The 26,470-nt window shown below is 34.8% G+C and overlaps 1 protein-coding gene across 1 annotated transcript in view; it reads right to left on the bottom strand.

Annotated features, from left to right (window-relative positions):
* LOC129001938 (high affinity cationic amino acid transporter 1) overlaps window positions 1-26,463 on the bottom strand; it is a 62,857-nt gene extending 36,394 nt beyond the window's left edge. The window contains exons 1-2 of the mRNA XM_054429380.1: window positions 26,309-26,463; window positions 13,568-13,622 (exon numbers count right to left, since the gene is read on the bottom strand). Coding sequence (XP_054285355.1) covers window positions 13,568-13,622; window positions 26,309-26,445 — 192 coding nt within the window. The 5' untranslated portion in view covers window positions 26,446-26,463. The remainder of the gene's footprint in view (window positions 1-13,567; window positions 13,623-26,308) is intronic.
* Window positions 26,464-26,470: the final 7 nt, after the last annotated feature.

Genomic DNA, 26,470 nt, shown 5'->3' with positions numbered 1-26,470 from the left:
GTATAACTATAGATATTACTTGTAGCTTCCTTGTAGACTTATTATCCTTATGAAACAGCTGAAGCCAATTTTATTGTTAGTTCTGTCAAATGCACTGTAGAGGTCGTGTTTTGTTTACCATTTGTTTCTTGTCATTTCAGTCATTTAAAACCTAGTTTAACCAAATAAACGATCTAATCATAAACAATAACACGTTCCCTAGTTATATAAGAAAACGGTAAGCAAAAATTTATAAAATAACCCTAAAATAATATAAAAAAGTTTTTCGACACTAGCGATCAGTGTCACCGGACATGAACAAGACACGAAAAACTAGCTTCACAATTTACAATGGGATGAGAAGTCTACTTGTGTTGGTTAGTCTGTGGTATAGCATATACAAAGGAAGTTTTAAAGTAATTCACAACTGCTTCAGTCTTGGATAATCCTTGAGCCATTAAGATAACTTGCTCAGCTGATAAAACAAGGAAGCCGCGTTTGTCGTTGCTGTCACAACATGTTCCTAGACAATGCATTGATGTCCAAGGATATCTACTGTAGCATTGTGATAGATAAACAGATCAACAGCTGGAAGTGTGAGTGCCTAACTGATCTTATGGGTTATTTTGCTAAGATTGCTATATTTCGTTGAAAGAAAATTAGGCGGTATTTCGGGAGGAAATCCCCTCCACTTGAACCTGCCATTAAATAACTAGCTGTTACCCACGGGCTTCACCCCGTTTGACTTCATAAGTATTAACAAAAACTATTGATTGGTTAAGTTAAGCTGAAATAAACAAAACAGAATACAGTGCAAACAAATAATCGCACCTGATTTTAATAAGGTAATAAATTGAAAGAATAACATACAAATGAGTACAGCTGAGGTATTTAACACATTAAGGTATTTAACATTAGGTAGATGGAAAGATCCCTTTAGAAAGGAATTACGACCTTAGGCTATTTATTAAATAATGGATAGTTTTGCGCAAGATTTCTCGTCATGACGAACATATTAAGTATATGGTTTATGGAGGTGTGACTTGTAGTTTTCTCAACAGTTCATGGATACTTTGGGATTATATATATGGATACATCAACACCTGAGGTATGCAAAAATATAAATCAGCTGTGTCATATTAAGTAGAACGAAAAGGAAGAGAAAAGAAGAAAGAAACCCGGGTGAGTCAGAGACCATGAGGAAAACACATCTGTTGGGAATCACCAGGAAACTGTGGCCACTGACCTAGAGTTAGAGATGTTTATCCTCAATTCAGCCCGAACATTAGAGTTTTACCGTAATTCGACAAATCTTTTGGAATGAATACCTTTAAGTGTATTCTTTTAATTTCATTTTTGTCCTCGAACATTTCGAACAATATTTGGTCAAACCCTACTTTATTACGTATCAGGTGATACAATTTTTAAAAAAAAGGGTAAATACAACAATCCAAGCAGATTATACATATTCGTACCATCTGTTCTACCATAATGGTAGATGTTAAAATGTGTTGTAAAATGTGATTGACGTCAATAGCTCTAAAACACATTTTAACAGCAGGGTCTCTGTGTAATTTGAGTACAAATCATTTACCTGCTTTAACATTTAGATTTTTTTTTAACTTTTAGTAAAACTAATGTTATTTTACTGTTTTGCGAAAACGTTGATATACTTCGTGTTTGATTAATTTTCTATCAAACTCCAAACTCGAGTGTCTAAACTTTTTCTTCAAAAATACGTTTCTGATTTGGAAACTGTTATACAGTATTGCCAAGGAACCAGACTCTCAAACATCCTATACCCGCACATCAACCCACGGCGTCCGCCAACATATCGCGTGGTAGAAAATTGAACAATTTGAGTGGGCTTATATTGTTGTACTACTTTCTGTTAATTTGCTTCATGGGGCATGAAACATGGTTCGGTTACAGCATACCTCTAAACGCTTTAATTGACAGGGAGATTCTCCATGTTTAAGGCATTCTACACACGATCGTTTTATGAGTTGTATAATGAATGGGCAAAGACTAAACAACATGTAGTTTTGAGAACGATGCAATACAAATTACGTTACCTATGGCGCCTAGGGAATACATTATACAGTATTTATAATTCAAAATGTGTAAGCATTGGGTTAACAATAGCCTTCTATAATACAAGGCCGCGTCGTTGATGTGGCAACGTCGCACCGGCCGGCCTGTTGCCATGGTGATAACAAACGTGTGAACACAAACATTGGGTAGCTCCAATAGAGCAACAGCTGTTTCGGTAGGCCGGCAATGCGGCGTTGCCACTTTTGTCTCGCCACGGCCTTAAAGAGTTTCTGGTTTTATACAGTTCTGTCATTGTTTCTGCATATAATATTGATATTGATTATAAACTATTCCACGCCATCATACAATGGTAAAGATGTGTAAAAATAAATTGTAAATGAATTATAAGTCAGTCTATTTAATGACTGAGATCAGCTGATTCTATAGACATGACCAATATTGAAGTAACAATGATTACTTTAATACTTTTCAATGAAATGGCGACCATACAAAGTAGGTATTTTAAGCTAAGTATGAACGGAAATGAGTGTAGGATGAGTGGCCCGATCTTTAAGTGTTAGTGACTAAGGCCGGCATATTCCTTAGACACAGCTGTTAATTAGCCCATACAGCTAATGGCTACTAAGGGACCTACAGTTTATAGTGGAATCCGAACCACAAGCCTTGGTATTTACGAATTGGTTTAGTTATCAGGATAGTACTGTGGATAGTCGTAGTAGTCATAGTGCGGACATTAATCCACACCAGGGAGTATCGCATCACAGTGCATGCCTATAAATATCCACAATTAGTGACCTCCTAGTAGCTGGATTACAGGACGACGCCACCGCCCCAGTCATCGGGGAAGCTGGGTCCAGTCGTCAACAAAATAATGACTAGGGTCGAACTACTGGCCAGTTTACTAGCATTATACCCGTAGCTACCAGCTTTTCCAGCTGTTTAGACCTACCACAGTATACTGTATCTAGAGGATGATGGCAGACTGTGACTCAGACGACCTTGACGTTACGCTTCAGTACCTTGACCACAGCCTACACTGGGCCTCCCTAGTCTCTCTCGTCGACCTTAGCTTGACACTGACAAGCAGAGATTTGTACCCACAACATTCACAACGTTGGGTATTGGGAAAAGACAACAACAGTTGATGTTATCGTGTGCGTATGCGTCGGCCGGTCTATGGAACCTGTACTGTTTATGACATTCTCTATGATTGGCGCAGTGGCGGGACTTGTATTTTTGACTCTGCTTATTCTTGTTGTTTTTAATAATATTTCCACTTACGTAATTTTGACGTTTACTGTAATTGTGACAAACCCCGTTTTAATGACTTTGGAGAGTGAGCCGTTCTCGTGGTAGAGCGGGGGACTTCAACCGGTTCAAATCCCGCCAAATCACCAATGGACTTTATCTAGGCTAAGTGAAAATGCAAGTAATGTGAAAAACTATTATGACTAGTGCCTAGCTTATAAACAATTTAAAAACATGACTGTTCAAACAAAATACCCTAGCCGCACCATGGATACACATGGTCGCACCCCTACAGCTAACAATGCAAACTGAATTGTGATGTTTATAAAATTAAAAGGGAATTTATTAGAGTGAACCATACAAATTAAAATTTTGTACGCATAAAAAGATCTCGTCCTTTTTTGCCATATAAATAATCAATCTATCGCGTTCGAAAAACCAGAGAGAAACTTTACTCTGTGATGGTGTAAATTAATGTCTTCATAAATAGTACAGTTTTTTTTTTTTTTAAGAAAGCCAATACTATGGATACTGTTTAGTTGTATAGGTGTCCATCTGTCCAATTTGCTAATGCAGCAGTATTTAACTTCATCGGATGCTTGTGCCAATGAAAGTCTATTCGATCCCCGAGTTGTAAACATAACATTGTGAAAGTGAAAGCCATGCAAAAGTTTCCGCAATAGATCTAACATACTTTCTCAAAGGTTTTCCAACCTTATAAACCAGCTGAGCATTTTAAGATATTGTGGCCTATATGCCTAGTGTTTTATATACTCAAAACTGGTCCAGCTGTCCTTAATTTGACTTTTAATTCGTGGTCCTTGTGTCAAGACCAGCTGATCTTAGTCAGTTTCAAAGCTGTCACCTTTTTTCTTTCAACACTTATCTTTAGTTTACCGACACATAACAATCGAAGAATCGAATGTAATAGTGTTACTGCATTTCTTGGTTATTTTACCAACTTAGAAACTAGTCCAACTGTATAAACTAGCTTCTTGTAAATTGCTTGAGAAATACTGGTCAAAATCTTATCCAACCATTCCTCAGAAATATAATGGGAAGGCCAGGGAAGGAAGGCTCGTGGTTCCAAAGCCAATGCTTCCACATTTCAGCAGGCATTAAAAAAGTTCTACGTTAAAACACAGAAACCATACTTTTCTGTGGTTAAAAGTTCAAGGCCACGCAGAGCTATTAGAGGTGACAAATTTGCTGAGCTCGATCTGCCGTTTGTTATGGTTGTGAGAGTCAACGACCTAGTTGTTTGCTGAAGTTGGTGGCTGGTAGCACTGCTGTGTGTTGCGGAGTTGTGTTGTCACACCTGCGAAGCTGCAAGGACCTGACCAAGGCAACCCGGTTTTGCGATCATTCTACATTCCTGATCCTGCCGCGGCTTTTAAATTTTGCAACATTCGACCTGACCTCCAAGAAAACTTGGTTGAGAAGATTTTAGATTTTCGAATTACTGTATTACCGAACTTTGGAATAAAAACAGGGTGACACATTAATTGGGCATGGTGATGGTAGTTAAAACGTGTATTACTGAAACATACGTGTATTTCATTTCTTTTTTAATAATAATGGTTTAATTTGCCTCTGTCAATATGGTCCTTGCGTAGTTTGTCACTACTGCAGTTTCGTGCTCGTGGAGCACATCTTCAGTTGAAGCGTTGAAGGTCACGAAAGTTAAAACATTTTCTTCATGTGAAGGTTGTCAACTTTTGAAAAAACACCGAAAACATATAACACACGAACGGTACGAAAAAACATTTGCAAACTTGGCCAACTTTCTTTTTTGTTTAAAACTGTATATTGTGTGTGATTTACTTGGCAAATACTAATTGACCATGCTTGTATAGATTTTGAGCGGTATTTGTCAACATTTATTTTTATTAGCAATAAAATTATGAATCGCATGGATGTGACGTATATAGGAGTTAACTTAGTTAATATAAAATCCAAATGCAAATTTAAAGTCAATAATAATGTAGTTTTAAATTAAAATATGTTAATGGTATTGTATTTTGATGGTGAATTAGTGCAGTACATTCAACGATGTTATAACAAAAGAACCCTCTAATATAATTCAATTACCTACTTCAGTTATGTTATCTTATAAGGTCAATATTCTTAAGAAATGGATATAATTGTTAAAGAGTCCATGAATCTGCCAAGAAATTAAGTTATTACAAATTCGCAGGCGTCACAATTTCCCCTTGACACCTGCGGAACAATATTTTAAGCGGGCGGAACATTGAGTTAGTCCCTTGGCGGGGTGCCAGCGATCAGCTGTGAGGGGGAGGGAGGGCAACAATGGTTAGATCAGCTGGCCGGCGCAACCTTGTCGGATCCGGAAATGCCCTTCCCTGTCACACCTCGCGCATCCCAAATATACCGGAACTGAGATTTTTTAGGAAGATATTAAAAAACAAACATATAAATACGGAAACGGTTTAGTTTTGTAGTAAGAAATTAGTATGGACTAATTTGATAAATTGTGCATAAATATCCATGTAAACTCAAATATTTTAGAAACAAAATAATAAAAGAGGTAATAAATAGATAAAACACAAAATCCAAGTTTAAATCGTATGGAGGAGATTCTTATCATGTCTTCCGTTGGTGTAAATGGTGTTAATGTACCAATTTAAATTTATATGATTTCCCATCCTCTTATTGTCATAAATGGCATGGCAATAGAAAGGTACGCATTATTCACAGGTGCGTGCACAAAATTTAACGGAGATTTCAGGGCATTGTTTAATGTTGTAATTGATCGGTTATTGTAACACAAGGGCTGTTCGTAATCAGTTTTAAAACTCTGACAAAACAAAATTTGCCTCATCATCAAAGATAAGTGAATAAACTACCTATGCTAAATTCCCAGCTTAACTTTCTACTTAAAAAATCCGGACAGTGGAAATTTCCACAACTCGAAACATCCATAAATCTTAGATTAACAAGGACACTAGTGACTGGTGGATTCCGTTTTGCGGATCTTAAAAAGAGAGAATATAAAAAAGCTGAGAGTATTCGAGGCATTAGTCGTAAAGAGTTTTGTTATCTCGTTTATTTGGGTGATAAGTGGTAAACCGATAAATATGTCAAGTAGGTTTGTGATATGAGATTCGTGGGATAACAGACGTCCTAAAACCAGATTTCTCACCAACACTGGACTGAATTAATCAACAAGCGATTGTGATTGAGATGGTACAGTAGTTTGGCTAGTAGTATGCTAAACTTAGAGTAGGTTTAGCAAAATATGTTTGCAATTCAAATGAGATGCTCCAAATCACTATGTAAAGTTATAACACATAACACATTGTTTTACTAAACAGTAGGGTACATCACGTTAACGAACGCTGTAATCAATCAAATCTAATTCCTACACTTTTGATGAAGGTAACACTGTAGCGTTTGGTAAACATTGATTGACTACATATGGTCAAAGCCAATTGAAAATAAGTTTGTTTCGGCCAAACACGATGTTGCTAGAATTGTAAACCTTGAAGATCTGTAGGGAATGAAGACTTTGCATTTTAATGTGATTGTTTGATGTTATTAGCAAAATAAATCCAACACTCATGTCAAACATGACTCGTAGAGGAGTTTTGATAAGATAAAACAAGAGGTTTCGAAAAGCTTTTGTCAAGAAACAGTTTTAACTATAGCTTCGACAATTAATCACGAAAAATCTAATTTTATTTCTATTTTAATTTTAGCACAATTATTGTTTTGGATGTATACTAAAAATCTATAAAAATATATCATTCCGTGTTTAGTGTTTGATATAATTTTCCTAAGTTTTCTTGTGGATTTCAAATATATTATCAATAAAGTCTGTTATGTTTTTTTTATGCTTAACCCAACCCAAATTAATTACAAATTTTGAGAGGCACTGACGACAAAACAATTTTATGTTGGTATCCCTGCTTTCTTTGCTTCATTGCCAATCAGCTGATATGCATTGTTGCTTAATTATACCAATATATAAACACTAGTCAATGTTTATACACTTGAGGTTTAGTCATAGACTAAGCAACACCAAGGAGTATGTTTTATCTATAGTGTTATTGTGGATTTTATTTTATGATAATAGTCACAATGATATTTTCGCAAGCTCATATAGACTATGTATTGTAGGTCTGTATGTATTTTTTTTCTACAGATCCGGTTTCCTTAAAGTTTTGACGAGTCAATCAAATAGTGATTTATTAGGTACTGGAATCCCATCTGGAAACTTAATTTCAAACCTTTCTTGGCATAAAATCTATTTTTCCTTTATCTTATTCTTCTACAGTATATAACTTACTCTTTGAACTACCGAAAACATTATGACGTTGAGTCTTATTCACAATTTATTCCCAATAACTTAACCTCATAGATAACTATGCAACAATCAGCTGATCAGCAATGAAGTAAAGAACACAGGGATACCAACATAAGCTTGCTTAGGCGTTTAAGTGTCTCATGGTACTTATACTTTGGATTGTGTTTTTATAATATTCTGTAAGTAGGCCTATCAATGAATAAAAAAATATGCATATTGTTTGTTATGGCCCAAAGCGGCTCTGATGAACACATTGTTTGTTCTTCTTTTGATTATTATCAGTTGTAGTTAGTTGAGCAACGAAAGTTTCACTTTGCCTTGTCTTGCTACATACTCTACAGGAGGTAGGCGCTGAACTCTACGCATTGTACTGTTGACAACAGTTATTGAAAGCTACATGCCACATCGCGGCCGCCGGCCAAGACACCATCTGTTCATCAAACTGTGATAATCTTAACCTTTAAGCTCAAGTATTTAAGATTTAATAGTAATGTATAAGGGAAATAATGAAATGTACACTGAATTAAGAGTATCTATATATTAATAGACAAGCATGTTTCTTTAAAACCTGTTTTCTCAGCTCGTGTGCATCGCAGGGAAAATCTACGCATACTGTTGGAAAGATATTTTCTTGTAGGTGTGCAGAGTCCCTTTATAAATTAAAATAAGTTAAAAAAGCACAAAAAATTAATTTGAAATTTAAAAAAATTAACATGGACCTTATGGGTTGACAAGATGGTGACAAAACAACGCAATATAAACAGAAAATCTAAACAAATGGAAGAAATTCCGATCACATGTTTTATTATAGGGTAAAAATAGAGAAGTCTGTACATTACATATTTTTGGTCGAGTTTTCGACCTCTGGACGACCTCTAATACAAATTATTTGTAACCAAGTAAACTTTAAATGACTTATATGTCCAAAAAATTATGAAACACGGAAAAGAGCTGGTTTTACGAATTATTTTGTAAAACAGACAAGTATCTAAGGTACGACCAATTGGGAGCGTTTCATAAACTCCAAATTTCACAAACTCCAACGCTTAAAATATTAAATGAACAGAGCGGTTCATAACCTCCAAATTTCATAAGCTCCAAATCTATAACATTCAAATAATCACTGGTTCACAATGTCCAAGTTTCACAAACTCCAACGTTTAAATATTAAATAAACAGAGCGGTTCATAACCTCCAAATTTCATAAGCTCCAAATCTATAACATTCAAATAATCACTGTTTCACAATGTCCAAATTTCACAAACTCCAACGTGAAGATACCAAATAAACAGTGCGGTTCATAATGTCCAAATTTCATAACCTCCAACGGTACAGTCTGAGCCAGAAGTCTCTACAGTGGTTGCCACAGCTTATTAAACGGCCCCAAAACTCAATGTTCCGCTTCAAAATAACTCGACATTTAGCCTACTTAGACTTAAGTTATATGGTTGAAACTTCGTATGAGTGAAGTCAATAAGTCTATGACACTATTGGTTTTAATTAAAAGCTTAAAAGTTAGTATTTTCTATTTTAAATCTTCAAATAAAGTCGGTACTTTTAAATGAGTTTTAAAATATGACATGAAAAAGTTCGTCGGCTGCTACTTTTTTTATTTTTTGGTCAGGTAAGTTAAAAAACGGTGGATTTTGTAGCTAAAGAGTTGAACCTTTTGGATCATATTTTTTAAAATTTTTAGCTGGCGTAGTTTGGTTGTAATTTAAATTGTAATATAGGGGCTACCCGCCGCGCCGCGTGGCGTCATGCGGGCAGATTCTGCCTACAACGTCACTTGTAATACAGTTTAGATACTCAAATTTGGAGCTATACAGGAAAGTTACTAAACTAATTAGAAAAACACGGATTACGAGTACCACTCAGCTGTGTGACTCAAATATGTGTTAGCACATAATTTGCAAATCAAATTACATATTTATATTTTTAATAGCTTTAATTCAAGCTTTCAGTTGAGTTTCTTAACTGTTCCGTCTCTCAATTAAAAGCCATTACAAATATCGTAAGAGATTTTTTTTACCGATGAAAAATTTTAAAACATATAAATTTGTTTTATAAGTATATTTTCTATTAGCTGTTAAAATTTCATGATGATTACATCAGTAGTTTTTTTGTTATGTGTAAAAATAGCCCTTTGTTAGAAAAGTGCCGAAAACCTTGTACTTTATTTATTCTACCCACCAAAAGGACGAGAGTTAAAACAACATAAAAAGGTAGAAACTAACATACATAAACGCAGAAATACATTTTTATAAATAGGATTTAACTTATTCATCATATTGTAGGTATACTGGTCAAGTTTCAATAAAAGTTCATACTCGAGTATTTACACTTTTTTACTCGACAGCAGTCTCGTTTTCTCCTTGCAACTTAATGTGGGTAGTTCAATAATGTTAAAGTTTTGACAAGGTGATAATTTATATTTGGATTTGCCTTTTCAGTGGAGAGTTAAGCATTGTATACCTTTTATTTACCAAAAAAATGCGTAATAACAAACAGTGGAGTCTTTGACTGTCGTATAAAATATTAAGGTATGAAGTTGTTGTTGTAACGATTATTGCATATTCTATTTAAAAATAATGTTCAATGTAAATAATTCAACAAGTTATTAGATAGGTACCTTTTATAGTTTTTAGTTTCTATTTAGCAAATTTCCCTATAAGGAAGTACAGTAGCTATTACCGTAGATGGCATGGTAAGACCTACGCCCGGGACCGATTTACTTTTTGATTTTGATGTCCCCAGAGGCCAAAAACACCATTCGTTAAAATTGTTATATATGTATATACTAGCTGTACCCGCGGGCTTTGCCCCGTTTAACTTCATAAGTATTCGCATGGCTCATTCACGTCCTGGTTGAAGTTCGTTCGCTACGCTCACTCACCTTTAGGTTGGAGCTCGTTCGCTGCGCTCACTTGCCTTCAGGTTCGAGCTCGTTCGCTGCGCTCACTTGCCTTCGGGTTCGAGCTCGTTCGCTGCGCTCACTTGCCTTCAGGTTAGCTCGTTCGCTACGCTAACTCGCCTTTTGGTTGGAAATTAGCTGTTGTCATAAATTTAAAAATACCCCCGTCGCAGCAAACCTGCATACTAAGCGAATTTCCATTTACCCGGCTTGATTTCTACTAAAATATTCCCTATAAATTTTCAGATTTATTTCCTATTGAAATAACATTAATTTTAGTGAGTAGTTAGGTTTGCTGCTACGGGGAAGATGTTGAGGTGTGTTTTTTTTATTGAAATATTGATAGGTTAGTATGAAAAAAGACAAATTGCCAAATTTGATTAAAATATATCCATAAACAAGCAAACTAGAACAGTTTATTTATTCTCCATAAGAATAACATGGCAATTTTAAATTTACAATTTTTTAATTTTCTCCGTAGTCAATGAACATTCAAAAAAACTTCAATATACTAAATTATTTGTTTTTTTAAGCTCTTCAAAATGGTCTAGAGAGAAATTTAGAAATTTAAAGTATTTAGGGTCAAAAATGAGAAAACCCCATTTTTACCCCATAAAACCCCCCATAAACCCCTGATCCCATGGTCCGATTATGCTGGTTCGCGAACTCGTTCGAATAAATGTAGGTTTACACGTTTGTACCAAATTTCATCAAAATCGGATCAATTTTGCTCGAGTTATCGCGCTAACGGACACATATATAAATATATATATATATATATATATATATATAAATATATATATATAAATATATATATATATATATATGAATTTGAACGGATGGTGTTTTTGGCCTCTGGGGACCTCAAAACGAAAAAGTAAATCGGTCCCGGGTCTAGGTCTTACCATGAGACCTACGGTAATAGCTTATTCCCTATATGGGAAATTCGCTAAAAAGAATAGTGCTGCACCCTGTTGGTAATCCTTGTAACTTTTATGCTATTGAACATCATAGAACATAACGACAGAACCAACTTGTTTAATTGAAACAGCTGTTAAGATTCATTAATTCCTTTTAAATATGAAAAATTATAAAGTTAACATGGGGAACTAAAGAGCCACTGGGGCGGAGCCCGAAAGGATTTTTGAGATAAGAATATGCTTTAATGTTAATCGGGAATGTGAGCTATCATCATGCCAAATTTCAGCCCAATCCGTCCAGTAGTTTATGCGTGATTGAGCAACACACACACACAAACTCACAAACTTTCAGATTTATAATTAGGTTATTAGTAAGATAGATAGATAGATTTATATATATATATATATACTAGCAGTTACCCGGCGCGCTTTGCTGCACTTAACAAATATTATTTTAAATGGCAATTAGTTCATTACGACGAATAATAAAAGTGTATACAAAAAAAACATATTTTACTTAATTGCTAGTGGATGAACAATGTTTTTTGTTTTTTCATTAGGTGTATAAATATATAAGTTTTCAGGCGTACCTACAACCACGTGAGCACGCAACATACAGCTGTCCGTGTGAAAGCATGCATATTCTAAATTTAAACCGACGACAGTCAGGGATTGCCCTGGTGTCTTAAAATGGTTATTGCGAAAGCAAGACACAAAGGAAATTTTAGTTTCTTAAATTCAGAGGGTAATTCGGATGAAATCATCAGTATTCATGTGATTAAGACTATTTCTCCTTTAAACTTACCACTGATAATTCTTGCTTCAATCATTTTTGGTGTCATTTTTAGCGAATTTCCCTATAGCGAAGTAAGCTATTACCGTAGGTGGCATGGTAAGACCTAGACCCGGGACCGATTTACTTTTTCATTTATTGATGTCCCCAGAGGCCAAAAACACCATTCGTTAAAATTTTTATATATGTATATAAATAACGATGTACGGATGGATAATGCTACTTGATATTTAGATTCAGTGATATGACTACCTGCCGTCCCCCCTCCGCGCCACTTCGTCACGCCACACGTTTTGTGAAGTTTTACGTTCATTTATACAATTTCCATTATGTACGGACTTTGTCTCGTTATTATAACACGCATATGACCTTTGACTATTAATACAATAGTTCTTCTGTATGCAATAGTGAATGATATAACATACAATTTCCCAAAACTTACTACTGTATTATTAACCAATCGTTTCAATTGTTTTAATTTAAAATTCTCATAATGCAACTGGTTAAATGATATATAAAATTCCAAAGTGCAAATGATAAAATCCACGTCATCTACCAGACAAAACTACTCTTAGTTTTTAACATTGCCGTTATTAACTCCGTTTAGTGATTAATTTCAAATGAATGTAGGATAAGTAAAAACAGTCGATGAAGCGTAGAACCATTGCAATAATTAAATGCTGATAAGTTTCATCGTAGGTGAACGCATTGCTTAGAATCTGTTTTAAATTACACAAGAAATGACAGTATGTATACATGTAGACTACTAGTGGATGATCTGCTAACATTTTCGACTGGTTACGTAACACTAAACATTAACGTCAAGTTATTTATAGGCTATACTGTGAATATATATTTATTCTGTGATTTACCTTTCGGTTTTTGGACGACTTTTAACTCGATGTACAAAAAGTATATGTAACATAGTTACTACTCGGTGTAACATATTATGTTTTCTGAGGGAAATATTTTCTTCAATAACCACTAACGATTACAAATGTAGAACCTTTGTTTTAGTAGGGTGATCCTTAATCCGTGTAGTTTTTGCGTGGACTAAATAAGGATCGATATACGGTTTACTGTTGGTTTTTTTATATGTCAAAGAGTCGTTTTCACCAAAACTGTTACTGTTAACACGCATAGATTTTTTACTAAACTCTGTACTACATTAACATTTCACTTCATGACGGTTACCCCTATTGTAATAAAAATACTAAACGGCCCAATCGACTGTCACCTTTCGTATGTTGTATAATACCGATAATACATGTATAAATTGTTGTTTAGCAAAATTTTACAAACAACATTCTTAAATACATTTCATACTTTACCACAGTGGCGTAGGTACAACACTCTCTTGAACATATAGGAGGTGAAAAATCCTTCCTGAAATTTGTTTTAAAAGTATGTTACTTTTTATTATTTTTTTAAGGGTAAATAAATAATAAATTTAAAATAAATTTAAAATGTGGACCATTAAAAAAATATGCCGGCACCACCCATAGTCACTGGGCGACAAAATCTCAGGACTGGGTGACACTTGTGTCGCCCAGTTAACATGTTATTGTATGCCCTGAGAGGAACCATACTACTCTTGCAGCGTTAAAATAATTATAATATCCAAGAAATGTTCAAATCTATGATATTGATTGAGTAATCCATTATCTTGACTTAAGGCTTCAAACGTTCAATGGCTCAAATTAAAGCCTATAATTTACTGATTATTTTGAGTTTAAAACATAGAAAAAAAAACATAAACAATACTAGAAGTATTGATTTTCAATCATAGAAAGCCCGTATATAAAGATTCATGTTAAAGAGAATACGAATTTCACAATATATTCTTATATGAACTACATCATGTGAAATGTTCACAAAAATCCAATATTTTCCAAATGTAACACACTGTTACTCATAAACAAGGAAGTAGCTTTATAAAAAAAATCAACTTAAAAAAAAAAGTTTTAATTTGCAATTACATGCTGAAATCACAATAAAATACAAGTTGTCAGATAGAAAATACTAAAGTTAATTTTAATAAGGGAAAATATTGGGGATATTTAAAACAGCGGATTTGTATTTGTTAAAAGAAAATAGTTCATGCTTCCTAAATGTTTTCTCTAAATCTAATAGTGTCTGAGATAGCAACGTTAAAATAAAAACGTTCGAACCACTGCAGTTTCTAATTTTATATTAAGGGTATAATTAAAAATTACTCGTACAGTAATCAAATAAACAGGGTAACGAATTGAAGGATAGGTACAACTATACTACAGTATAAGGACGCCAAATACGCGTAGGTACAACTAGGTTGTTGTCCCTAGGAATCGAGGTACAAGTAGACGGCGGTACAACGAGAGGGCATACATGTCTAGTTGTACCTACGTCTAGTTGCGTTGGTTGTACCTACGACTAGTTGTCCCTAGGTATCTCGGTACAAGTAGACGGCGGTACAACGAGACGCGTTCTCCCGATGGACTAGGGTTGGGACTGATGACTCGCCCAACCAAGCTAGCAGTGCGGAGTGTGGGAACTGTTGTGACAATTAGATTAATGTATCTGCAATCCTAAAATGCTATGGGAAGATAGGGGAAGATAGGGGAAGATAGGGTTAAACAGGACCACGACGTAGAAAGTAGTGAAGGAAGTAGTTAATGTGGCAGAGCAGAATGAGGGAACCGTTTGTGGCAGTTAGATTTATGTATCTGCAATCCTAATGTGCTATGGGAAGGGAGGGAAATAGTATGATTAACGTACAGAAATCTTGGGCAAATGAAAAAAAACGATAAACAAAAACGTGTTTGGAAGCATTTAAGATGTATGCATGATTATACTTAGTCAACTGTAATTAGTACTATACAAATAAGGGAAACATATATTAAGATTTGTACCGTTGGCTATCGTTGAAAGTTGTCACAAAAATCTTGTTAAAAGCTGGTATGTATCGTACAAAACATGTATATTTGGCAAATATTTCGTTATTCAAAATTCGCAAACTGGCTCTTTACTCCTATATGGAGTGAGTTATCGAGTACAGCATGAATCACCCAAAGCACCAGTTCACCATTGGGAATATCCAAAGCAAAGAATTCATGTTGGGAAGGCCTATGCAAAGAATTCATGTTGATTTTGCTGGACCATTTTATGGCCATTATTTTCTACTAATTGTGGATGCCTACAGTAAATGGCCATAATTTTAACCATTTGGTCCAGCAAAATCAACATGAATTCTTTGCATAGGCCTTGAAGGATATTCCCAATGGTGAACTGGTGCTTTGGGTGATTCATGCTGTACTCGTTGACATCCCAAACAATTTAAAGTCATATTCTCAATGTCTGCATCAATTTTAGGCCACCAAACGTACGAACGAGCTAGTCCCTTCATGCGAACTATACCCACATGAGCCTCATGAAGTTCTTTCAAAAATTAATTCTTGCACGAAGTTGTTTGGGAATCACCACACGATTCCCTTTTAATAAGCATCCAAGCTGAATTGACCATTCTTGTTCGTTAGAAGACATCGGGTGATGGATTGGCTCCCCTCTGATTAGTGAGTTTCATAAGTTAAGTCTATCGACGGGATTTGTCTGAGTTTTCATTACCATGCTATCTCTAAAAATAGTGTTCTCGACTATAATATCGCGCACAACGTACTAATTTTTATTGACCTTATGGCTACATTATTGATCATATTTGTAATAACCACTGTGAATCAGCATTATTTGACGTAGGGGTTGAGACCATTATATTTAAATTTGTAAACTGTGTAAATTGGTGCACGGTTACGTGTGCCAGGTTCGCTAGTTTTTATTATTTATAAAACATATTTTAGTATTACCAACCAGCTTAAATTGCTTACAACAATTAATAACAAAACTTCAATGCTCTATCAATGAATTTGTACATTGCGAACACTATGTTTTCAGTTAAAGATGTATTACAGCAGTTCTAATTACATTACCCTATATGTTTTGGACTAAAAACCTTTAGTGAAATACCAGCTTTCGTTTGAGCTATTCATTATTTACCTAAAGCACACTGCTGACTCACGATTCAACAATAATTATAATCGTTTTAATACTTATCTGCAATCAATGATACGTAAATCAACATTTATTTCATTTTTATTTGTATTTTATTCCATTTATTTTGCTAGGTTAAACAGTAATATCATGAATTTAAGGATACACATTGCAAAGGAGTTTTTTCCCGAATTATTTTACTTCCGTGTTTTTTATTGTGAAGTGTCACACAGTTTAATGAAAGTCCATCCTAGTGAATGAGTAGCTGGTGTATTATTGAACTGTTGAACATTGACAGGTTTAATTATTAAGACACCAAGAGTTTGAGATATCAATCTTTGGTGGGATTCCTGTATTGTGTTTGGTGATTTCAGATAAACTGTGCCTAATTTACAATGAAAAAATGCATCGCATTTAGTAAAACAACAGCAAACATAAGAGCTAGTAATTCTTAAATTAAATTAACCAATTGAAAAAACAACTACTTAGAGATGGAGAACATTATCTCTGGTCTTGATCTACTGAAATACGAGTTAAAGGATTGAATATCGATTTTATTTATAAAAAAAAATAAGCGAAATAATTCATGATAAAATTGTTGTTGATTGTGTGAGTCTAACAGTAGAGGACGAAGATTATCTCAACTTGAACATAGTGCGTAGTATCTATGAGCAGAGGACTTGAAAAATTATATTTAAGTTTTGATATAATATCATACGATAATCAGGAAAAGAACCTGTATCCAAGAGAATAGTAAAAAGCTCACGCGCGCGCACTGTTTTAAGTATGTTGTGTACATTTGCGACTTTTCGGGTGCTTCATATTTGGCGCCAGAATGTGCCTTGTTGACCTTCATTATTTTTTTCTCACGCCCGTCCATAACGGATTTATAGTACACCCGCTTGACTAGTTACTGATATTTTAATTCACTCCACAAAATTCTGCCTTAGTACAGTATTTTGTTAACTCGAGACTTCTTTGATTCCTAACAGGACCAAACAGGTGAACAGGACAGTTAGGTGATAGGTCATACTGTCAATATACCTGATTAATAAAAGTAATATCGATAAATAAAATAAACTACAAATGTCATGTTTTATTTCCTGAACCACGAATAGGCAATAACAATACATTAATAATAAGATAACAGCTGGCTGGAGTGTATGTAATGTATGTAACGCAACTGCAGGTTTGCTGCGGCGGGGGTATTTTCATTTTAAAACATATGTTTACGAAGTCTACAAAATTATTTTACTTTGTTTACATGTCTTCATATTTCAAGCGTATTATTGTGTTGAAGGAATGTTTAACAATCAATAGCCACTTTCACTAATTAATTATGGATTCAATATTAAATGGAAAACTCCTGCTTTGTTTTATTTCAAAAACATTATAATGAGATGATATATTCTAAACGTTTCTGTTACACAAAATACAGTTAAAATACAGTTAAAATACAAAATACAGTTGAAGCGTAGACATGAACATTTGACGCTTACTTTAGTATTTAATCAATATTTTGTTTAAAGTGGAATGACCTCAACGGCTACTCTGGAACTAACCTGAGAATTAAACTAAAAAAGTTCGTAGAGACAATATATTTTTTCACTAAAGCAATTACTATGACAAGTTCCAGTGAGCGGGATTTATTAATTTTGTTTGGAGAAGGTTTTAACTAGGTACATTCTGTTTCTCAAAGGAAAAGGGGTTAAGATCATATAGACTAGCATGCATAGTATGAATAAAGTACAGGGCAAAACCTATAACAATAATGTTTTGAGGTAGTTTCCTTTTCTTTATATGCATGTCAATGCTGGAGAAACGTAATTTCGTGATTGGTTTCGACAAATGGGTAATCAAACCCTAACCATGCACTGCAGTGGCAAAAATGTTAGACGTGAGCCGTTGATTAGCTTTTTCAAATATAGATGAATATAAACTCGTTAAATGTTTTAAAATAAAATTATAATATATCAATTGAATATAACATGTAATACTATCTAACAACTAAATGGCTAAAGAGGATGAAGAAACAAATAAATAGGTATTGTAATGTGGTCTCAACCATGGTCTCAACTATGAACCCGCTGAACGTTTTAAATAGGCCTATTTCGATAGAATGTAAAGTCAATCGCACTTTTAGCAGGAATTCCACCACATAAACTTAGAATAAGAGTAGTTTCTATTTTTGTTTCTATTATTTGGACCAGAACCAAATCTAGGGTAAAGTTTAGTCAAAGGGATGCATTTACACTAATTTAGTTTACCTTAACGAAAGGAGAATAAAAGTAGAAATAATAACTGGGCCAGGTCGCTAATTCAGTGGGTTTTACCAAGAACTTAAATTATCTCCACATTTCACGAAGACAATTTCCGAAATTACAATCGGGAAAGCATTTATATCAAAGAATTTTGTTAACTATAGACTACCGGTAAGCATTAAAATGCACAAACATACGCCTGTAAATTAAGTTACCATTCTTCGTAATGTAATGACATATTTGATGTAATATAATGATGATTAAATGCTAGAAACTCAGTTTCTATATCCCGCAAACTGATGCTGAGCCGGCCAAACTCCTAGCGCCAATGCCGCGCCAAGCGATTTTAGGCCTATTTTTAATCGCTTAAAAATGATACAAGCAGGCTCCGTATCAAAAAAAGCTTCAAATAAAAAATAAAATTCATACTTTGATCTAAAACTTTGCCGCAGGATTTTTTTTCCTGACCAAAAAATAAAAAAGTTCCTCGCTTACTACATTTTTCATGTTTTTTATGGTGTTAAAAAACAATCATCTGTTTTAATTTGCCTAAATAAATTATAACAATTATGTTAAGGTAAAAACTAGCTACATAGTAATGAGCACTGGTTTTTCCAGAAAAATAATATATCAATTTGAAATTTTTATGTTAACAAATAAGTGCAGCAGAGCAGGTTGAGTGAATGTATGTTTGTGTAAAACAGAGAGGTTCATTCGGCCCGTCCGCCTCGGTATCCCGATTGACTTATGGCAGAGACTGTACCGTTGGAGCTTATGAAACTTGGAGGTTATGAACCGCTCTGTTTATTTGATATTTAAAAGTTGGAGTTTGTGAAATTTGGACATTGTGAATCGGTGATTATTTGAAAATTATAGTTTTGGAGTTTGTGAAATTTGGAGGTTATGAAACGCACTGTTTATTTAATATATTATCGTTGGAGTTTGTGAAATTTGGACATTGTGAAACTGTGCTTATTTGGAAGTTATAGTTTTGGAGTTTATGAAGTTTGGAGGTTATGAAACGCACTGTTTATTTAATATTTTAGACGTTGGAGTTTGTGAAATTTGGACATTATGAACCTCACCCGACCAATTTGATACGGTAAAATCAAAGTCAAGTCTTTGGCGCAAAACAAAGAGAAATGTATCACATTTCCTTGGATTTATAATTGATACAGTTGTGAACAAAACGGTATTTACAATTGACTAAGTAAATTACGGCTAAGTGATTATTAATGTTTGTGTAACTGTTATGTAAACGTAATCTGTTGTTTATAGTTGTGTTCTTCCAGAACAGCTGATCACCTACAGGAAAAGCTACCCCCTTTGCTTTGTTATATAAAAGTATACACTGTGAATTTAGAAATTAGATGTGTAAATAGAACGGTATATACACATTTGAGTCTTTATCCAAAGTATGTGTTTAATTTTTATGTGTCAAATAATTATTTGCTTTACTTAGTAATGATTGTGCAGTACGTGTATTTAACCATTTATTTATTAGCTTAACAGTTACTGGCTCGTCTCCAGTTATTACTAAATTGTACTGACTTCCTAGAGAAAATCCGCCACAGGCATTTAAGCGCATTGTAAATAAACAACTATCACGTTTAAAATATGTTCTCGTTCTCTTCCTGTTGAAGCAATTACTATACAAAATATATACTGTACGATTTCAATCGGAATAATTAGAGAAAAATAATATTTAAGACATGTTTTAGAATTTAGAAAAAAATATTCCATTAGAAGATATAACTTAAACACGTATTTTAATCACTTCTAGACTTTTCATCATACTATGAAATAAGTTATTTGTCATTTACGAAGTAATTCCATGTTCAGGACATTTTATTTTACTTTTCCAGAACACTCCTCAATAGTATCACACGGGACAACATGCAACGATTCTAAAACTAGAATTACCAACAAACAACGTAACAATACATCAAAATAATCCCCAAGTCGTGCGAAAAATTAACGAAACACACGACAAAGTAGATACTGAAAGGTTTAGTGCAATTTTAAACAACTTACTGCGACGTTTCGGTGGTTGGACGAAGGCACAACCATCTTCAGGTGACACGGCACGACTGAGGGAAAGTTGGCGCGGACGCGGTCGTGATATACGACTGCTGAAGCGCGAGTCCGCGATCCCCTCCCCCCCGCGGTACTCAGGCCGACAACTCAGGATTAGATAGGAGAGTTGTGCGACTTGCGACCGCGACGCCGCGCTGATCGTACCCACACGTATGGTACGTATTTAGGTATGTTGAAAATTTGTTGAGGGCCACTGTTAAAATTGCTTCTGTACAATGAAGATCGTACTAATGAGAATCACTCAATCAATAATTTTACTAAATTTCGTAAGGAAACAAACCTAACATAACCTATGTTCCTTCCCCCAATCATGCACAGTAAATGTGCGTTGTCCAAGACGCGTCTGAAGCGATCAGAGCGGGGATCGCCGGGCGATGATCGCTTTAAGGCCCATTGTCCAAGAACGCCTATTCAGTTCAACAGTTGTTTTATGACTGTGTTAAAATGTAGTTTTGCTCTCACTATAAGTGTTGTTGATCGAAGAGGTAGAAAACGAGGAAATTCTGGACCTTTAGTGAACCTCAATTGAGTACTCAGTGTTTTCAAAAAGAGAAGTGAGCAAGGATATTTTAAAATACTTATCGAAACCACTTGTTATGCAGACAAGAGGATGTTGAGTGATTTTTTTTACTTTTAAAGGAAACTGTTTAAGTTCATTTACGACTTTTTTTTAGAAGAAGAGGATATATCAAAACAGTATGCAATCCAATAACAAGAGCAGAAAAGTTAGCTCTACATTAAGTGAGCTATTACATTAAATGGAGTATGAGTATACGGAAGAACACAGAAACAACACTGCAATAGACGCAACAGACCCTGGCCATCAGCGATCCCGGACACTCCCGGAGCAGTGCCCGCGTCAGACGCTCAGCGTCAGCCGCTTCTTGGACAACGGGCCCATTCGCCCATTGAAATCAAAGCTTAGCAGTCACTGAGCGTCCATCGCCGGCGTATATTTATCAGCGTCAGACGCTTCTTGGACAACGGGCCCCTTGAAATCAAAGCTTAACAGTCACTGAGCGTATATCGCCAGCGTCTATTTATCAGCGTCAGACGCGTTCTTGGACAACGGGCCCATTGAAATCAAAGCTTAGCAGTCACTGAGCGTCCATCGCCAGCGTCTGTTTATCAGCGTCAGACGCTTCTTGGACAACGGGCCCATTGAAATCAATGCTTAGCAGTCACTGAGCGTCCATCGCCAGCGTATATTTATCAGCGTCAGACGCGTTCTTGGACAACGGGCCCATTGAAATCAATGTTTAGCAGTCACTGAGCGTCCATCAAGATACACATTACACAATCTAATTTTGTCTATTAATAAATTTAATTTTCTGTAACTTGGGTTTCCATATAAACAATTATTTTTTTAATTCTAATTAGTAATTACTGTCCCCATGATTAATGTTGGGTGAACATTATTACATCACTTCCCTTGTCATCTAAGTTCTTGTACAGTATGACAGAGGAATATTTTCAGGACACTGTCCAATGTTTAATCATAAATCATAATCCGTCCCATTGATAAGTGCAGTCAATGACATCACCATCAATCATGTCATGATGTCCAGTTATGTTGTTCTCTTCCTCATTGCTGGAAGCTCTCTTCCAGAGTTATCTATTCATGATTGACCGCAAGAGTTTGAATGTTTCTTTGTAAGTTATGTGAAAGATTTCAATGTACATGGTTGGTGAAGTCCAGCAATTGATTTTGGATTCCAAGTACCGACAGAGACTTTTCATCCAATGGATTTTGGAACCTGTTTCGGTCTTTTATACTTATACTCAAGAGTAAGCATAAACATACCTACCTTGAATTCACCTTTGTCTGATCCATAATGGTAATCCTATTTATGTTTAATCCCTGCTTCAGCTTTGAAATGGAGCGGTTTGATAAATTTACACTGTTTTCAAAATGGTCGCCAGTTAGTGTTAGACCATTGAAAGATTTAGACCATGTAACACAACTTTAATTTTTAGTGTGTTTATTTCCTCTTCCCTGAAAATTAATTTTGCATCTTTTGCATATGGATAGGATTAAACTGTTAGCCATGAGTCATGGTTTTTACTGTGGAAGCGCAGGAAAGTATCAAAAGTTAATGGTCATAAATATTCAACAAAGTGAAGGAAACCTTTTACTTGTATTTTTGGGAATGTTATAATAATTGATATGGGGGAATAACACATGAATAATGGGTAATATCAGTGTTGAAAGCTCTTGGTAGACGCTCGCAAACCATTGATTACGTTAGTTTGCGACTTGGTAATTCAAGCAATATTTCAACTCTAAAAAAACGTCCATACAAGATTAATGTGTTTATCTTAAAACAAATTAGAAAAAAAACAATGAAGACAAATATTAAAGAAACCATAAGAAAGGTTTGCTTTTGATGACAATAACCTGTGAATTGAGGAAATCCACCCATTAACAGTAATCATAGGACTAAACACAGAACAAAATATACAGGAACTAATGAATATGTTATGTCTAGACTATTACAAGTTTATTGTTATCACAGAAAAACACATATAAATGGGTTTCTATTTTGAATTTTTTTAGATAACCTCTAACATGGGTAAAAGGGTTTTGCGGCTCTGTCTAATCTTCGTTTAGGGTTGTTCTATGTTTTTGAAAGCCAAGTTTTACTTATGTGCCATGTTTCCCTAAGTGACAAAAACTTATATAGTTGTTTGTGGTGACTGACACTGTGTCATTAAGATTACAAAATTCTAGTAAATCTCAAAATCTGTACAGGTAAAAGATTGAATGGACAAGTTGCAAACAGATGGTCATTTTCTTAATGAGATTTTAATTTAGAAAATGTGACTCATACTGATTAGAGGTTGCAAAGATCAATGGAAAATCATTGTGTTACCACCAAATTTGAGGTAACCATACTGAACCATATGAATCAGTCAGTGGTGGTCCCAGGATTTCATTTTGGGGGGGGGGGGGGTATTACCACCGGGGGAGTCTGGGGGGTAAGGAATATTCCCCAGTAAAAGGGGGGTTCGCCCCCCCCCCTGGAAAAAATATGGAATTTAAAGCCTAAAAACATATTTATAATTATATACGTATTTGAGTTCTAAAATATGCTCAAGCTAATAGTATTTATGTTAGCTAATAAAATATAAAATATTTTTAGGGTGGATATATCCCTCCCATCCCCCCAGGGCCTGATTAAGGGTCTAGTCGCCAGTAGGCTGACGTTTTTTCGCGCCCCCCCTCCTCCCTACCACTACCCCTCATCTCTGGTTTAAACATTTCAAAGAATGAATTACCAATACTGAATTCAAAATGTAAAATGGCCAAAGGCATTATACTAATATTCAGTTTATTTAAAAACAAAAGAAAACTGATCAGAAATAATTAATGCATGGTTTGATTAGGAACGTTTAAAATAGTAACAAATCGGTTGTTCAAGGAATGTCCCACTTTTTTATTTAAAATAATGTATTTATTTTACATTTTATTAAACATATGATTGTATTAAATCAAAAGTACACCTAACCTAAATATAAAAAAATCAAACAATATACGTAGGGATCTAAATTAACTCTGTTAATCACCTAGGCCTAAAACAATTTTATTAGGACCTTTAGATGGAATTACAGCCATTTATCTGTACCCTATTTATCGGCAACAAAAAGTATCGTTAAATGTTTTTACAAATCAATTATTACTATAAACTTGCTGTAACCCACAGCCTTCACCCCGTTTGACTTCATAAATAAAACTATTGGTTAAGTTAAGCTGAAATAAACAAATAAGTACAGCTGAGGTATTTTTAACATTAGGTATATGGAAAGATCCCTTTAGAAAGGAATTACGACCTTAAAGGGCAAATTATGAAATAATGGATAGTTTTGCACAATGTTTCTCGTCATGACGAACATTTTAAGTATACATGGCTTATGGGGGTGTGACTTGTAGTTTTCTCAAAAGTTCATAGGTACTTTTGGCTTTATATATGGATATAATGATAATGAAAATCTGCCGAACGCACCCTTCCCCGCCTCATTCCCTATCTGCACGAATCCTTTTTTTGGAATAAAACATTTTTTACGCCCCCGGTCCCAACTTTAAGTCTTAGCTGTCTGGCGCCCCCCTAAAACACTTGGCTGACTGGCGCCCTAGGCTCTAGCCTAATTAGCCTAATGTGTAATCAGGCCCTGCATCCCCCCCTGGGACAACACTTCAATATATACTAAATTATTTGTTTTTTTGAGCTTTACTAAATGGTTTGGAAAGAAATTGCAAAATTTTATGTTTTTAGGGTAAAAAATGGGAAAAACCAATTTTTACCCCAAAAAACTCCCCATAAACCACCGTTCCCATTGTACAATCCTGCTAGTTCGCGAACTTCTTCGAATGAATGTAGGTTTACACATTTGTATCAAATTTCATCAAAATCGAATCATTTTTGCTTGAGTTATCGTGCTAATGGACTGGGACGGGTGGCGTCGTCCTTGGTAATCCAGCTACTAGGTCACAAATTGTGGATATTTATAGGCATGCACTGTGGATGCGATACTCCCTGGTGTGGATTAACGTCTGCACTAGTGAGTACTACGACTAATCGCAGTACTATCCTGATAATTAGACCAATGACCAATTCATAATTACCAAGTCAAAAATGTGGTTCGGATTCCACTATAAACTATAGGTCCCTTAGTTGCCATTAGCTGTATGGGTTGTTAATTAACAGCTGTGTCTAAGGAATGTGGGCCTTAAGTCACTAACAAGACTACAAGAACGCGCCACCATTGACTATACGTATAGTCAATGGCGCCACTCATCCTACACTCATCTTCATTCATACTTGGCTTAAATTACGTATTAACAGTATATATATATAAATCTATATATATATATATGAATTTGAACGAATGGTGTTTTTGGGCTCTAGGGACCTCAAAACAAAAAAGTAAATGGGTCCCGGGTCCATGTTTTACAATGAGTACTACGGTAATAGCTTACTCCCTATATGGGAAATTCGCAAAAAAAAAAAATAAAATAAACTATTAAAATTAAAAATTCCCATGTTAATCTAATGGAGAATAAATAACCTTTTGTAGTTTAAGGAATGATCACATTTGGCAAATTTATTTATTTTAGGTACTATTAATTAATATTTTACCAAAAACTAATTTTTTTCCTGTAGCAGCAAATATAAGCACTTGTTAAACATAATTTTATTCAAACAGGGAATAAATCTGACAATTTTAATGGAATTTGCTTAGTCAACAGGTTTGCTGCAGAGGGGTGTTTCTAATGTCTAACAAGACTAACTAAGACTCAATACTTTCTGATGTAACATCTTTCTTTTATCACTACACCGTCCATGTGGCATTGCAGAGTCTGTTTTGTTGGCAAAATCTTTGTAACCATTGTTGGATATAAACTAAACCAACCACACTCAAAGCAAATAATTAACTAAAATAAAAAAAAAAAAAAATACCACAACTCCTAATTTATAAAAATTGAAATATCATCCAACATCTAAGTACATAATCTAAGATTATTATATCTAAAACTTAGGTTACACTGTATTATTTACAACACAATTCAATTCTATTCAAAATAAATATTTATAATACGACCAGAAGAATTTAATTCATTATCGATTAATCCTACCCTATGATTCCCATACAACTGCTATTCTTTACATACTCCACCAAACGTTTACTCACAGCTTCCGAGTGATTAGTTCGACGAACCCGAGGTAACAAATCTTCCACGTCAGACACCACAAAACAATCACTCTCACTCCCACTACTTCCCAATAATCTATCCAGTTCTGACGTGTGGAAATTGAGCTCCATCTCATTTGAATGCAGCCGTCACACCAATTA

The sequence above is a fragment of the Macrosteles quadrilineatus genome, unplaced genomic scaffold (assembly GCF_028750875.1).
Source record: "Macrosteles quadrilineatus isolate MER2022 unplaced genomic scaffold, UCM_ALF_1.0 Scaffold_9__3_contigs__length_116548681, whole genome shotgun sequence".
Classification (NCBI taxonomy): Eukaryota; Metazoa; Arthropoda; class Insecta; order Hemiptera; family Cicadellidae; genus Macrosteles; species Macrosteles quadrilineatus.
Note: the sequence above shows the minus strand (reverse complement) of the source record. Positions and strands in the feature narration are given on the sequence as shown.